General features: G+C 49.4%; 2 protein-coding genes across 17 annotated transcripts in view; one reads left to right on the forward strand and one right to left on the reverse strand.

Moving 5' to 3' along the window:
* Positions 1–8519, forward strand: part of PTPRE (protein tyrosine phosphatase receptor type E) — a 155911-nt gene extending 147392 nt beyond the window's left edge. For 12 of the 16 annotated variants that reach the window (XM_072740414.1, XM_072740415.1, XM_072740402.1 and 9 more), the window contains 2 exons: positions 1570–1705; positions 5550–6008. In XM_072740414.1, coding sequence (XP_072596515.1) covers positions 1570–1705; positions 5550–5624 — 211 coding nt within the window. In that variant the 3' untranslated portion in view covers positions 5625–6008. Of the gene's footprint in view, positions 1–1569; positions 1706–5549 lie in introns of all 16 variants that reach the window. The other 4 variants (XM_026010667.2, XM_072740410.1, XM_072740403.1 and 1 more) reach the window with 2 other exon arrangements.
* A 5129-nt stretch (positions 8520–13648) lies between these two features.
* MKI67 (marker of proliferation Ki-67) overlaps positions 13649–15124 on the reverse strand; it is a 29124-nt gene continuing 27648 nt past the window's right edge. Inside the window, exon 15 of the mRNA XM_072740416.1 lies at positions 13649–14775. Coding sequence (XP_072596517.1) covers positions 14710–14775 — 66 coding nt within the window. The 3' untranslated portion in view covers positions 13649–14709. The remainder of the gene's footprint in view (positions 14776–15124) is intronic.

The following is a 15124-nucleotide window of genomic DNA, read 5'->3' on the forward strand; positions in this document are numbered from 1 at the left end:
TCGGGGGAGTGCATGGAGACAGCTGGGCATCCCCACCAAGGACCTTGATAAGCAGCATTACAAGGGGAAAGGGTGAATCTGACCAAATCTAAGGAGGTGCCAGCTCGCCGTCCTGCACCGACCCAGTTCTGGTGATGCCAGTCCTGTCCCATGCCAGCAGGGGACCTGGGCCACCACGACAAAACTCTTCCTAGCATGAGTTAGGGGGTATTTTCATTTTCTGGGGTGCTTATTTGCTTCTGAAGTTGCACTTCCATTTCTTTTTCCACACGTGGCTTCCACTTTTGGGTGATGGCCATTTGCTCCCACCCCACCCACCCCTTGCAGCCACCAGAGCCTGAGCTTAACTTAGAGGGTTTGGAATTCTTTGCCTGGCACCGGGGTGCACTTCTGGCCTGGCCTGCACGTGGGGCACACGCCTCTGTTTCAGGTCCTCCATAGGCGTCATTTTTTTTTTCTTTTTTTTTAATAAATTTATTTTTTATTGGTGTTCAATTTGCCAACATATAGAATAACACCCAGTGCTCATCCCATCAAGTGCCCCCCTCAGTGCCCGTCACCCAGTCACCCCCACCCCCGCCCACCTCCCTTTCTACCACCCCTAGTTTGTTTCCCAGAGTTAGGAGTCTCTCATGCTCTGTCTCCCTCTCTGATATTTCCCACTCATTTTTTTCTCCTTTCCCTTTTATTCCCTTTCACTATTTTTTATGTTCCCCAAATGAATGAGACCATATAATGTTTGTCCTTCATTTATAATAACTAGAAATGAGTTCCTTCATGTTCTCCTTCCATGGGCCCAGACTGAGTTTAGGACCAGAAATGCAAAGGTGAACAAGATCCTATAAGGGCAGACGTGGGGACAGGTCATTGAAATAGGACAGGAGCCTTAGAATCAGCTCACACACGGAGCTCTAGGCCCCGAGGGCTCTCTGGAAAAAAACCAGCCAAGCCTGTCCACTTTAGGCCTGGTTGCTTGGCTCTCTGTAGGGTGTCTTGTAGGGTTTATCCTGTTTATCAAGAAAAATGGTCCTCTTACAGGGAGTAGAGCCAGATCTTCATGCTGGAAAGTGTCCCTTATCTAACCTTTCCTGGCGGCAACCGCCTTCTGTCCTAATATCACACCTTATGAACCAGCACCTCTCAGAAGGTGGTCCCTAGCACAGAAGGAGAGTCTAGACAGAGAAGACCTCTCCCTAAGCCCGAACCAGGAGGGTTTGCATTTCTGACAAGTTCCCAGGCCATGCGGATGCTGCTGGTCCCGAGGACCCCACCCTGAGAACCACCGATCTACACAAGGAAGGAAGGAAATGGTTGCACTAGCTTGAAAGCATGTCACGGATCTCGATCCAACCCAATAGAGACCTGTCTGCTGCGATTGGGCAAGTGTTTTAGGAATTTCACATTTGCTGACTCTTGCTCAACATAGGTGATCGTTAGAAATCCAAGCTTTGATCACTTTGGGTGATGATGGCTTCTGGGCCGATGTGTAAGGATGGGCTGCGGCCTGTCCCTTTCTCATGCCCCCCGGGGCGAGTCTGGTTGTCTGCATGAAGCACTTTTCCTCCGCAGTGCTGGAGCCGGGCGAACAGGTACCTTCATAGCACTCAGCAACATTTTGGAACGAGTCAAAGCCGAGGGCCTTTTAGACGTATTCCAAGCTGTGAAGAGTTTGCGACTTCAGAGACCACATATGGTGCAAACCCTGGTAAGAAACGCGGTGAGGAGGATGTTTGCGGAAGAAGTGTCTCCTGTTGCATTTGGTATCTGTCTCATGAAAGGAGCTCGAGGGTGTGGGGCCGGGGGGAGCTTCCCAAGGGCACGGGCTCGTGGCACTCTTCGCAGGGACACCGAACGGATCCGCTGCCTTCCTGGCTGGGGACTGTCCCCTGGGCAGGACACGAGGGAGGGGTGCACTCATGACTTTAGACTGTAAGACCCCTTGGAAGATGCACTGACGACTAGCTGTCTGTGTCAAGTGACTCTCCCATTCTCTTTCTTTTTTTTTTTTTTTTCCCATTCTCTTTCATTCTGTGACCAATACACACACTTTCTGGTGTGCAGAAGACATGCTTCCTCGCCAAACTTGGCAACTGTTCTACCTCTGTAGGTGCAATTTCAAAAGTGGTTAGAGCACAGCACTTTCTCCAGGCTTCCTATTTTGAGATCTGCCCTCCCTGTCCACTCGCTCTGCCAGCTCACAGCATCCCAACTCAGCAGGCATAGAAGGTGGCAGGAGAGGCCTTCCACAACCTTCCTTCCCGTTGCAGGGGAAGCCCAACCACTAGAATTCCCAGAGCAGAGAGTGGGGTTCGTCTCCCCTCATCCAGGCTGTGCAGGAGCAGTTCTCACCCTGATGACACACTCGCCTGACCGGGAGGTTGTTCACATTCCCCCATTGCCAGGGGGGCAGCAGCATATTTAAAGCCTTCCCAGGGGTCCCAAAGTGAAGACGGGTTTGAGAGCCACCATGAGTAAAGGAAACAGGGTCCTCGCCAGCTCCCCACATCTCTGGACCCACATGCCCCTCTTGGGGCCGGACCACGACTGTGGTGGACACCTGAGAGCAAAAAGGAAAGGGCGTGAGGCCTCCTCCGCGCTCCTTAGAGCCCTGGTTCCCAGTGCAGACTGTCTTTCTTGCTAAAGCCCTGGAAGATGCTAGAGAGGTCTTTCTAAAAGTGATGCCTGCCTCCTGAGAGCTGATACCTCCTAGGGGCATCACAAACTTGAATGACTTTGGGCATGGAAAAAACACAGGTGGACCCCTCCATGGAAGATTTTCTAGATCAAAATAATAATAATAATAGGAACGCCCTCCCGAAAATAGCCATTTTTAATTCTGAGCCAGACTCTTGCAGTTTCTTTGCTGACTGTTTTTCAGTCCACGACAGGCTCGCGCAGGCAGAGGGAGTGGCTTCAGTGCTGCCTGGCCCCCAGTTAAGTATAAAAACCCAGCCACGGCGTTCCTCTGATGCTTGGTCTTTGGGCTGCCACCCCAAATTGACGGCTGGCCCCCGTCCTGGTTCTGCGGACTTGAACAAGCTCCTTCCACTTTCTGGACTTCAGTTCCTTATCTGTGGGAAACGGGGTGATGGCACCTGCCCGTCGTTGACACGCACATCTGCTTGTGTGTGTCTGCCAGGGGCCACGGGTGTCTGGCCCAGGGAGGCCCCAGCCACTGGAGCAAAGAGCATCTCTTGTCCGGCTCAGCATACAAACACCTCCTTGCTTTCTAAGGGGCCTCGGCTCTCACAAGTTCATCTGGTCTGGACGACGTGTCCTAGCTCCAAGAGCCTCTCCATCCGAGCGCCCTCCTGACTTAGCTCTCCTCTTGCCCACCGCTGCCTCTCCCGCACCCCTCCCTGGGAAGCTGCCTGTGGGTGTCCTCTCGCTTGGCTCTGTACAATCTGGCCTGGTGGCACATTGTTACGGAGCATTTATAACCTGACTTTGAAAGTCAGCATCTAGCTTTCTGCATCATCAGGGCTCCACTTACGTGGTGACTCAGGAAATAAATGGAGGAGAGTTGACCATTTAAGCATCATGATGTCTGGCATCACATGCCAAGGAACCAGGTGCCTGATGCGCATTGTTCTCATCTTGCCCTCACCGTATCCTTGTGCCTACTCACAAGGGACCTTCTGTTGTCACCTCCCCGTGGGCGGTTAGGTCACCTGCCCAGGGTCTAAAGTGTCATAGTGAGATCCACCCCTGGCCTGCCTGCCATCTGCATCGGAGGGCTCACCTGCGACCCTCCATGCAGAGACCTAGCATTTGGCAGGGATATTTTGGAAGAGAGCACAGGGTGTGAGAAGGTAACAGGATAAGGAGGTGCTTGCTGACATGCAGACTAGTTACCCTGCAGGTGGCCGCCCTGGCTCACAAACCAGTCCCTAGTTGCTGGCCATGCTGCAAGGCTCCTGGGATAGGCTTTAGGGCAACTGGCACTCCAAGGCTAAAAGTTTGTTGTTGCCCAGAAACATTTTCTGGAATGTTTGTGCCTTGATCAGAAATGTCTGTGACCTGAGGTGTGGCCCGTGTCAATCCCAATAAATCGCCAAAATACACGCCACTGATCACTGGCCACCAGTGATTCATGCTCAAGACACAGCGGGGCTGGGTCCCAGCTCTTGTGTTTGCTGCTAAAACAGAGTGATTAATGGCATCTCCACTTCCGCCCTGCTTGGAGCCACCTTTGATGTGTGGCTGAAGGAACCTTCAAAATAGAAGAACGTGGAGAAGTCAAGTCAAAAGCCCTTTGCCTATATGATACCTCATGAGTGTCGTGAAGATGTTTGTCTCTCTAAAGAGAGTCTATATATTTATTAAAACTTCCCTCCAAAAATTCACTTGTTTTCCTTCTGGGGATCTTGTCCCGGAAGGATCAAGGTCCTGATCAATGACCAGGTGGGGATCTTAGCAACCAGTAGTGAGGACCCTGCAGTCCCTTCCTGGCTCCCCCGGTGACTTCCCTGTGGTCTCAAGACCACCTTCTGTCCATCTTTCCTTTCTCTGGAAAGACAAGCCCCATCCTCTGCTGCCCAGACTGACTGAGATACCGGAAGGCCCAGGCAGGCCAGTGTTTGCCGTCTGTCCACCCAGAAGCCTTTAGGCTCTTGTTCAACGTGTATTTAGAGAAGAGGCTGAACCCAGTGTGTTGGGAGAGAAGATGGGAAGGGTGGGTGGCCACACTTGGTCTCCCCTGCGCCCCAGGCCCCTCACACTAGGGCCCAACTGCCATGTGCCACTCGGCCAGCAAAGTACCAGGATCCGCCAGTGACCAGACCCTTTTACTCGAGAGGCAGGTTGGCTGCCGTCTGTTGTTACTCAGACCTTCAGGGTCTGCTCCCCATCTGCTTGTGGACCATCATGCACACAGTTTTCCAAAATCTCTGCCAGCTGCCATTGGCTCTGTCTCTTGCGTGTCTCCCTGTGGCGTGCCCATCGTTGGCGGACAGGACAGGCCCGCGCGGCTGGCCCTCCATCCACCCACCACCCGGGCTCCCGGCCTTCCCCCTCCAGGAGCCGCGGGGAGGCAAGAGTCAAATGATCTGCAGCAGCGTTTTAATGAGCTAAGGACCTTAGACAGATAGAAGGCAACATTCTTCTGAATTTTAGTAAAATTTATATAAAACAATGTCCCCTTTTTAGAGTAAACGTAGCCTGGAGTTTCATCCTTTTTAACTTTCATGGATTACTTCTTTCCTATGTGGCTTATCTGAAGCCAAAATTCTGGCTTTTCCCCATTTTCATTTCAAAAATAGCTTTAGGGGCGCCGGGGTGGCCCAGTCGAGTGCCCGACTCGTGGTTTTGGCTCAGGTCGTGATCTCAGGGTCGTGGGATCTCTTTCTCTCTACAATAAATAAGCAAATCTTAAAAACAGCAACAAAAATCCAGCTTTATTTGGAAATGTTTCTGGGCACAGAAAGTAAATCAAGTAACTTGTCAGATTGTTTTTTCTTCTTTTAAAATGTTTCTCTTAATTAAATTAATGGAATTAAAAAAATATATATATATATATCGTTTTAACATATTCTTGTTTTTTTTTTCAGGAACAGTATGAATTCTGCTACAAAGTGGTACAAGATTTTATTGATATATTTTCTGATTATGCTAATTTCAAATGAAAATTCCTGCCTTAAAATATTTTTTAATTTAATGGTCAGTATATTTTATAAAGATCATGTTAATTTATTTCATAGTTGACATTAATACCCGTCCTAATTTCTTTGTATATATTTTGTTATGCTTTAAAGGCCACCTGCTCTAAAGTCATTAAATCTTAAATACCCCTTTTAAAAACTGGAATAATGTATTAAGGTCAAGTAATATCCCGTAAAATATATTTCTGCTAATATCAGTAAATATTTTAATTTTTGCGTTAGGTCCATCATAGCCTTTGATTTCACACATCCAGCGCCTCTAAATGTTAAAAATCTTAATATGCAACGTGTGCTTACGCAGGAGAGCAAACACAGAGCCCGCTGTTTAAGCGGTCGAGGACTCAAAAATCAGTTAAAAATTCTCTTTTCCTGACGCTGATTTTACAGCCCTGAGCAGAGGCATTTTGTGGAAGGGGAAATGTTCACGAAGATGCACTGTAAAGAGGGAATTCTGTGAAATCCTCCATCTCCTCTCATGTGGCTTATTTTTACATTTTTAAGATCACAGACTTTACAGCCTGAATCCAGGTCTAAAACACAATCGGCGTAGTTGGTGGCCGTAGAGTGACACTTAAACACGCGTTTACTCAAGGTCAGGTCCGCGCTGTCCCGGCTGGAGGAAGGGAGACGCAGTGCTGGTGGCGCGGTTCGCCCACGGCCGTGAGGATACGAAACCCGTTACCGGGCTGTGCTCCCAGGTAGCCACCTGCTGTCTTCTGAGAATGCAACCAATGGCATTTGTCACCCTCGCCTCCCACTCTGCCACCACCGCCCGGCTGGTCCTGAGCGATCCTAGAGGCTCAACACAAACCACTCCCGGTTCCTAACTTCTGATAAAGCCAAACACCCGGCTCTCACAGCTGCAAGGAGCACACGCTTGGGGAGATGACCACAAGCGGTTACGCTTTAAACTTTCTGAGAAGCATTTTGGTATTAAAAAAAAAAAATCTTATAAAAGCTAAGATTGTTTGTAAGAAAAGTCTTAAAAATCTAGATTTATACAGTTTTTTTTAAAGTCCCAGTCCTCAATATTTAAATGAAAGAAAAAGAGAGAGAACTCCTTACGTCTAAAAGCTAACTTATTTTTGAATAGAAATACTACTGAGATCTCTGACACTGGGTAATAACGATCTCACTGCCAGACAGGATTGATTTATGGGGCAAAAAGGAAAGGGAGGAAGGATGAATGTAGAAAAGTTTAATTTGTGACAGTGATCTTTCTATGGCCATTAGGTAGCAGATGAGCACAATATATATATATATATATATATATATATATATATATATATATATATATATATAATTTAAAAAAAGACACCGGTTCTAACTTACTAAAAGTGTTTAACACGTGCATTTGGGGTACTTTTTTTTTTTTTTTTTTTGCTTTTTAAAAGAAGTAGAAAGGCCTTATTTGCCATTTCCACGAGAAGTGACTGCATCCTCCTATTGCACTGCTCATCCTGTGTCCATTCCTTGTGCACAGTGCAAGCCCAGGGCTTGTTCCGTGCTGATAGCAGCCTCACGGTAATCAAGCCTCTGCTGCCCCTCTGAGCCCCAGCCCCCGGGCGAGAGGAGGTGCCAGCTGGAAGGGCATGAGCACAACGTTGTGACCGCTGCCACCGCCGCCGGCCACATCCCGGGGCTGCACACGCACTGCTGAATGCACCCCTCTCCTTCCCGGTACAACGAGACTGCGTGGGGGTCGAGGAAGAAAATGGAGGGAACTTTGCAAGATGCACCACCAGTTGGTCCCATATGTTTTCATGGTTAAAATCCCAAGTCTAAAGCCTTCCTTTGACTGAAGGAGAAGAGGGAGAACCAAGCTTTCATTCGGCACCAAACCCTAGAAACCAAGCCCGCTAGTTGTGATGAGGGTGACTAGTATTGTGTCTGAGGGGTCAAAGTCAAAGTCCAGGCCAGGGATTTGGGCCCAACCTAGGAGCCCTCATTAGAATCTGTCAGGCCTTTCAGTGGCCTACCTGGGCATCTCTTGGATGGTGATTAAGATCAACCTTATCAGGGGAGCCCCTGGGAATGCGCCCCATTTGTGTGTTCTTCTGTCCCCTGTGGCTACTGCAGGCATCCTGGGACCCCCCCGGGGCCCTTCCAGTTCTGGAAACAAAGCAGAAGCCACTATCCCTTGGAGGCGCTTGCCTTTCTGAGGGTCTAGGAATTGTAGCCTCATGGCCACTGCCCAGAACCCCCCAGGGCCCCAGGTATTGGGCGCCCTCCGTCCCAACAGTCTCTTTGGGCGCTTGGGGACCGGCTACCCTACTGTGCCACCCAGAAAGCTGAGCTCTTCTTCCCCCTCGGTCAAAGTAGGTCCGTTGTACATAACAAGCAGTGCCACGCTGGCGGCACTGACGACGCCGACTTCCCTTCACGTTTTCGTATGTTGCATGCGGTTGCATTCAAATGCCAAATAGCGATTAGGAGCCTACCGTTCTGATCGACAAGCTGTACGGTCACTGTGTGACTCACTTTACTGTTTCTCTCCTCGTGCTAGACGAATGAAGAATGCATACCAGTGTTTTAAAAAGTATTTTTATGTGTTTTTAAAAAACTTTTTAAAATGAGCCTGACATGTCTGTTTCAGCGTTCGGAGACATGGCCCATGTTATTTTTAAAAAATGTATGATTACTGATACTTTTGTTTAACTAAGTTGTGTTTAATTTATGTGCGGTCTTTATAATATATGTATGTATTCCCGTTTCAACTATCATGTTTTCTTTTATTACATCTATAATTTGATCTTGCTCTGATTATAATGCCAGTGAATGTTGCTGAATTCTTTGTATATGCAAATTGCAAGATCTAAAACATTCTGATGCAAGGATAAATCTTTACTTTGACTTCCAGCCTGTGTCTCTTTCTTCCACGAAGTCTCTTCATTGCATTCCTGTGCCTTACGTCCTTTTAGACAAGACATTCATTAGGAGGTAGACGCTGATTTATATAGACCATTATTTTGGGACTTCTAGAATAGAGCTCAGCCCTGGCATGGAAACAGCCCGGACACCGGGCACGGTGGCCATGGGGTTGGCCCAGCTCCCCGGTGCTCTTCAGAAGGTGTGAGCTGTGTGTGCAGCATGGAGTAAAAACTCGTCCTTCTGGGAGCCTGTGCTCCAATTAGAGTCCAAACTGGGCTCTGTGCTCGGAGCCGTGGTTTCTCGGAGTCCGCAAGGAGGAGGACAAAATGCTTCAAGTCTATGGGTGGATGGAATCAGAAAGGCCTTCCAACATTGCTTGGCCTCCCCAGTTCTGAAAGCCTGCTAAGCCTCCCTTTTGCACATCCATTTGTCTCTGATCATCCCCAAATCTCTCTCTGCGCCCCTGCCACCTGCACCTCCTTCCTGGACCCACACGCCAGCGTCCTCTTTCAGATATTCCAGGCCTGTCATGGAATTTAAACATATGCTTCTTATTGTTTGTTGTATTTATTTAATACGTGTTATGAGGCTTGTTGTATTTGTTAAAACGGATGCTTTCATAACCTTTTATTCCCCTCTCTCCGCCCCTCCCGCCCCAAATATCTCCTGCTATGAAATGCCCTTTGCTCCTACAGGCCCTTTCGTTGTTGGGTGTTCCTTATGGGTCTGTCTGCATGTCCCTTATCAGCTCTAGGTACAGCAGGCTGTGCGGGCAAGGGACCAGAAAAGTGAAGATGCAGACAAGTGGAGGGGGAAGGTCTGGGAGAGGCGGGGTGGGGGCAAGAATGGGCATCCACCAGCCAACTGGGACCAGGTGATTCAACCAACCAACCTGACCAAGCCCACAGCCTCAGGGAAGGAAGGTACACCAGGCCAGCCTTGGAAGCACCCCCCACCGCCACCACAACCACTCCATCAGATGGAAACATTCAAACACGATACCACATGCTAGTGACCTCGGACAGACTGGCAGGTTATAACACCCACCTCCAAGGGAAGTGGCACCTCGCTAGGATTGGATGGTGTGGATTAGGGACATGCCTTTTGGCAGGTTATGTGGCATTTCCAAGCACCGGAGGACTCCAGGATGAGATACACCTGCATGTGAAAAAACTCGTGTATGAAAACTAAACATCTTAGAAGTGACGAAACATGTCCCCTGTGTGTTGCCTTTTTGCTCAGCATTCTGTCTTAGTTTCTGGCCACAGCCACACTGGCAGCTTCCTTACGTGGCTTTCGAGGGCTGCTCGGTGTTCTCTAAACCTCACAAACTCTGGTGGTCGTTAGCTTATTTCCATTGCCATGTTGTGTTCCAGGGTCATGACGACAATGCTTGCACACATGCATGTTTGTTCTCATGTACACAGTACTTCCCTGGGAGAGCTTCCTAGGGGTGGAGTTTCTGGGTCTACACATTTTAATATAAATCATCTTAAATATGAATAGCAACTGCCGAATTGCCCGAAGATGTCCCAACTCATTTGCCGCCCGTGGAACAGTGGTGCCCATTTCCCTACACAGCACAAGCCCTGGATAATACCAAACCTTTCAGTTTTTGCAAAACTGACAGGTGAAAAAAATCCTGCTTCACTTCAAATTGCATTTCCCTAACTTCCGGGGGGTTGAGCATCTTTTCACACTTTTATTTCTTGTATTTTATCTGTGAATCACTGATTTGTAGTTTTTATCCGTCTTCCAAATTGTGTCCCTTGAATTTTCCTCATCGATTTATCACCATTATTTAATCACATCGACATCAACACCGACCCTCTGTTATTCATGTTATACATATTTTCCTTTAATGCGTTAGAGGAGATTGTCGTTGGTGGCTGCTTACCGCCTTGTCCAGGAAGCTTTGGGCCTCACCAGCTTACAGATTGGGTTGAGGAACACAAAGTTGGTTCTTTCCAGCAGCCGGGCCCTCTGTGTGGCTCTTGCTTGGCAGTACCCGATAAACATACCGAATAGAACTTTAATTCCTATGAAATCATCATGTGGACATGAGGAGGGGCTTTGTGTGCACAAGTCACAGGCATTTTGTTCCTTTGTAAAGACCAGCACTCATGAACTCCCAACTGAATGCCCATGTGCCAGCACGACCCTCGGTGCTAGAGGCCCCATGATGGGGGAGGGCTGTGACCATGTCCTGGGGGGCCCGGGACGTCCGCACAGTACGAGTCGGGGAACTGTGGCTGGATTACCAGATCTGTGTCCGGGAGGATGACTCCAGCGGCTCATCCAGAGGAAGCTCCTGGAAAGCCCAGCTAATGCTAGTATCCCAGTCACGTATCTCAACTCATTTTTAGTGAAGAGGTGGACGTTGTTTTCATAGTTGACATCTGCGATGCAGTCTATTCGTGCCAACTCGGGACACCTCACCCCGGTGCAGTTCCAGGCAACTGAGGCCCAGGCCCCCCGTCCTGATTGGTGTGTAGGATTGAGGGGGGCCTCCCCTTCCTTTCTTCCTCAGCCCCTCCAGGTAGTGGTAAATTCCAGACACACCCAGACACCTGACCACCCTTCTCTACCTTCGGATAGAATGTCTTCCCCAGGACAAGCCCACACACCACCGGCTCCCATACCCCAGGACTTGGCTGCACACCCCCTCCCAGGACCTAGGACATCATACTCAGGTGGCCAGAAAAAAGACTGAGCCACATGGATTTTCTTGGCCTTGTCTGGCAGCTGTGGGTGGAACCCTTGTCCTGGACCCACTGCTTCTGCTCAGATAGGTGAGATGTGGCCAGGGGTTCCTGGAGTGCCCGTGTCTAAATACAGGGCCTCTCCCGCAGAGATACTGCGAGGGCTCAGTGGCCGGGACCCAAGTCATAGTCTCAGCACATCAGGCTTATAGAGACACAACCCAGCTGGCAAGGCAGGCCCTCAGCCCTGGTCTGTGCACCCCCTCTTGGCTCATGGTCCTGCCTTCTTTTCCTCAGAGCCTCCTTTAATGAAAGTTTTGTGGGTTTTAAAATCTCACTTCCCAGACATCCGGCTGGGCACCTCGTCTGCCCGTGGTCCCTGATCTGCCCTTTGTGGGAGGACAAGGCTTAGTCCTGCAGAGGAGGCAGGCTGTCGGGCAGGGTTCCAGTGTCCCCAGAGCTGCACGCCATGTGTGAGCAGGATGACTACAGAGCAAGGAATGGGGACCCGAGCCAGCCTGGGAAACAGGGGACCCAGGCTTCCTCCAGGAGCCTCCCCACAATCAGATTTGGGGCTGGAGGGAATCACCTGTGAGGCTGGGAGGAGGAGAGGGAGGGTCCTGGGCAGAGAAATGTGCAGTGTGTGTGTGTGTGTGTGTGTGTGCATGTTAGTGTGAGTGTACGTGTGTCTGAGCATGTGTTAGTATGAGTGTGTAGTTAGTATGAGTGTCTATGTGTATGAGTGTGTGTAGGAGTGCATGTTAGTATGAGTGTGTAAGAGTGTGTGTCAGTATGAGTGTGTGGTTAGTATGAGCATGTATGTGAATGGGTGTGTGTAGGAGTGCATGTTAGTATGACTGTGTGGGAGCATGTTAGTATGAGTATGTGTGGGAGCATGTGTTAGTATGAGTATGTGGAGTGTACGAGCATGTATGTGTGAGTGTGTGTAGGAGTGCATGTTAGTATGTGTGTGTGCGTGTGTGTGTATAGGAGCATCTGTTAGTATTAATGTGTGGAGTGTTAGTATGAGCGTACATGTGTGTAGGAGTGCGTGTTAGTATGACTGTGGGAGCATGTTAGTATGAGTGTGTGGAGTTAGTATGAGCGTCTATGTGTATGAGTGTGTGTGTAGGAGTGCGTGTTAGTATGACTCTGTGTGGGAGCATGTGTTAGTATGAGTATGTGGGGTGTTAATATGAGCATATATGTGTATCAGTGTGTGTATAGGAGTGTATGTTAGCATGTGTGTGTGTGTAGGAGCATGTGTTAGTATGAGTGTGTGGAGTCTTAGTTGAGTGTGTATGTGTAGGAGTGCATTAGTATGACTGTGTGTGGGAGCATGTGTTAGTAGGAGTATGTGGAATGTTAGTATGAGCATGTGCGTGTAGGAGCGCGTTAGTATGACTGTGTGTGTAGGAGCATGTGTTAGTATGAGTGTGTGGAGTCTTAGTTGAGCGTGTATGTGTAGGAGTGCATTAGTATGACTGTGTGTGGGAGCATGTGTTAGTAGGAGTATGTGGAATGTTAGTATGAGCACGTGTGTGTAGGAGCGCGTTAGTATGACTGTGTGTGTAGGAGCATGTGTTAGCGTGACTGTGTGTAGGAGTGCCTGTTAGTATGTGTGTGTTTGAGTGTGTGTAGGAGCAAGTCTTTGGAATCTGAGGCCCGGAGAAGTCACCAGTCCCCACAGCAGGGGGGTCTCCGTTGCTCGCACCCTGTCCTCTGATACTAGGTTGGCCTAGCTGGTCCTTACCCGCTGATGCTCCCCCAATGCTCGTGAAACATGCGTCCCGTGGACACGTTTTATCAACCACTTGCTCGAATGAACTTCTCTAATCCGGTGCCTGCAGCCCCTAAAATGAAAACCAGGCTACGATGCCCTGGACATACTGCGCACTTACGAAGGTGAGGAAATACGCAGACTTATTGGAGTGAGATTTTTGGTTGGAACGGAACCCTCAAGGGTTTCTTAATTAACCAGTATGCCCCATTCCCCAGGCATGTGGCTAATTGAAATTTTTCTATATGCAACGTTCATAATTACTACTAAATCTAAAGTGTTGGCGGAACAACTTAATCATAGAAAAATCCCATTATTTTACCTTTTCTTGTACTTTGCTACCACAGCAACCATGTCTCACACCTTTAAACAAAGTGCCTTTTCTCATCAGGGCCGCACTTCCTTTTTTGTTGTTTTTTTTTTTAAGGGACGCACTTCCTAAACTACTCCCCCTTTTTCTGCTCCCCAGGATCCCACCCCATCTGGCCCAGCTCAACCATCACCTGCCCCGTGGAACCTCCCAGGCGTCCCCTCCCGGCCGTACCCCTGCGCCCCCCCAGCGCTCTTCTCCTTGGCCTTAGACCCTGTGCCAGGAGCCTCTACCGCTGCCCCACAGATGTGCCTGGATTCATGCATTTGTCCAGCAAATGTCTTTTATTCCGTGCACCTGGCCCCATGCCAGACACGATAGCAGAATGGACGGACAGGGACAGTGTCGGGGACAGCAACCCTCTCTGGTCTTCATCCCCGTGTCAAGCTGCCCGGACGGGTGAGCGGGGAGGACTCGGTGCTCTGCTTCCTAGTTCAGGGAACACGGAAAGGGGTGGGACCAAGTGGACGCGGAGGTGGGAAGGCCCGAGGGGGCGCTGTCTGGGTGGGAGACCCAAGGGGACAGGGCTGTCCTTCGGGGGGGGGGGCTTGTGTTGGTTCCTGAATAAGGTGGGAGCTGGGGGGGAAGGCGGCTGCCAGGCGCAGTCAGGGAAAGCACAGGCCGGGGGCAGATCCAGGAGAAAGCTTGGAACAGGGAAGAGGAAACCTCGAGAAGCTGCGAGAGCTGCGGCCGTTCGGAGACAAGTGGCTCCCCGGTTGGTGCCATCCCAGGGCAGCCACACTGCAGCGGGAGGCCGGCGGCCTGTCAGATCCTCATCGGTGACCCCGACACCCTGCGACTGGGCCACCCCTGGGCTCCCTTCCATGCTTAAGGATCCTGAGGACGGGCTGCCCGGTGCAGAGGACCAAACGCGTCCCCCCAGCGATGAGCCTGTTCATCTGCCCCTTTGTACTGTCTCCTGAGTGCCTGCCCGGGGCCAGGGACACAGGGACAGGAGCCCCGGCTCCACAGTCTGGCGGGGACACAGAGCAACAGAGAGAACGTACGGCGCGACGTGGCAAGTGCTGGTGTGGGCGACAGGGACGGGCCTCGGGCCAGGAGCTTCGTGGCTTGGTTCTGCCAAAGCAAAGGCCATTTCTGGGTCCCCACCCCCGCCCGCCCCGACCCAAGGTCTACATCTTCCTCACGGTCTCAGGTCGGCAGATCTTTCTCAACAGACCATCCTGGGACAACACTCTAAGCCTTCTTTCCTTAAACACTCAGCATTATTTACAGAATTCCCTTTTAAATGTACCCAAATATTGTACTAGAATATATCACTAAACTGAACTTATTAGTTTCTGTTCCCCCTCTTCATGTTCTTAGCTAAATATCTTCATCGTTCCGACGACTTCGGGTTCTTAATCTCTTGGGGCGTGCGTGGTCATTATCCTGTTTGGAAAGAAAAATGGGACTCTTAAGTAATTGAGACGAATAAAATTTTTTTTCTTTTGTATACAACTCTGTGCAAACACCCCAAATTCTTACTAGATGTGATGCAGAATTTCCGTTTTAGGAAATTAATTTTAAGGTTGGATAGTTCTTTTGAGATGTATCCTGGGAAAGTTGCTTTCGTTCTTTAAGATGTTTTGTTTTCACTACTTGGTTTTTAAAATTTAAATAGTAAACTTTGTAACTTATCCCTAATAGGTAATGAAAAAGGAAACTTCTCCACAAATATATGCATTTTTTTCCCCCACTAATTAAAAAGTACCATTCAAAAAAGTTAATTCAAATGTAT

This window comes from Vulpes vulpes, chromosome 15 (assembly GCF_048418805.1).
Source record: "Vulpes vulpes isolate BD-2025 chromosome 15, VulVul3, whole genome shotgun sequence".
Taxonomy (NCBI): Eukaryota; Metazoa; Chordata; class Mammalia; order Carnivora; family Canidae; genus Vulpes; species Vulpes vulpes.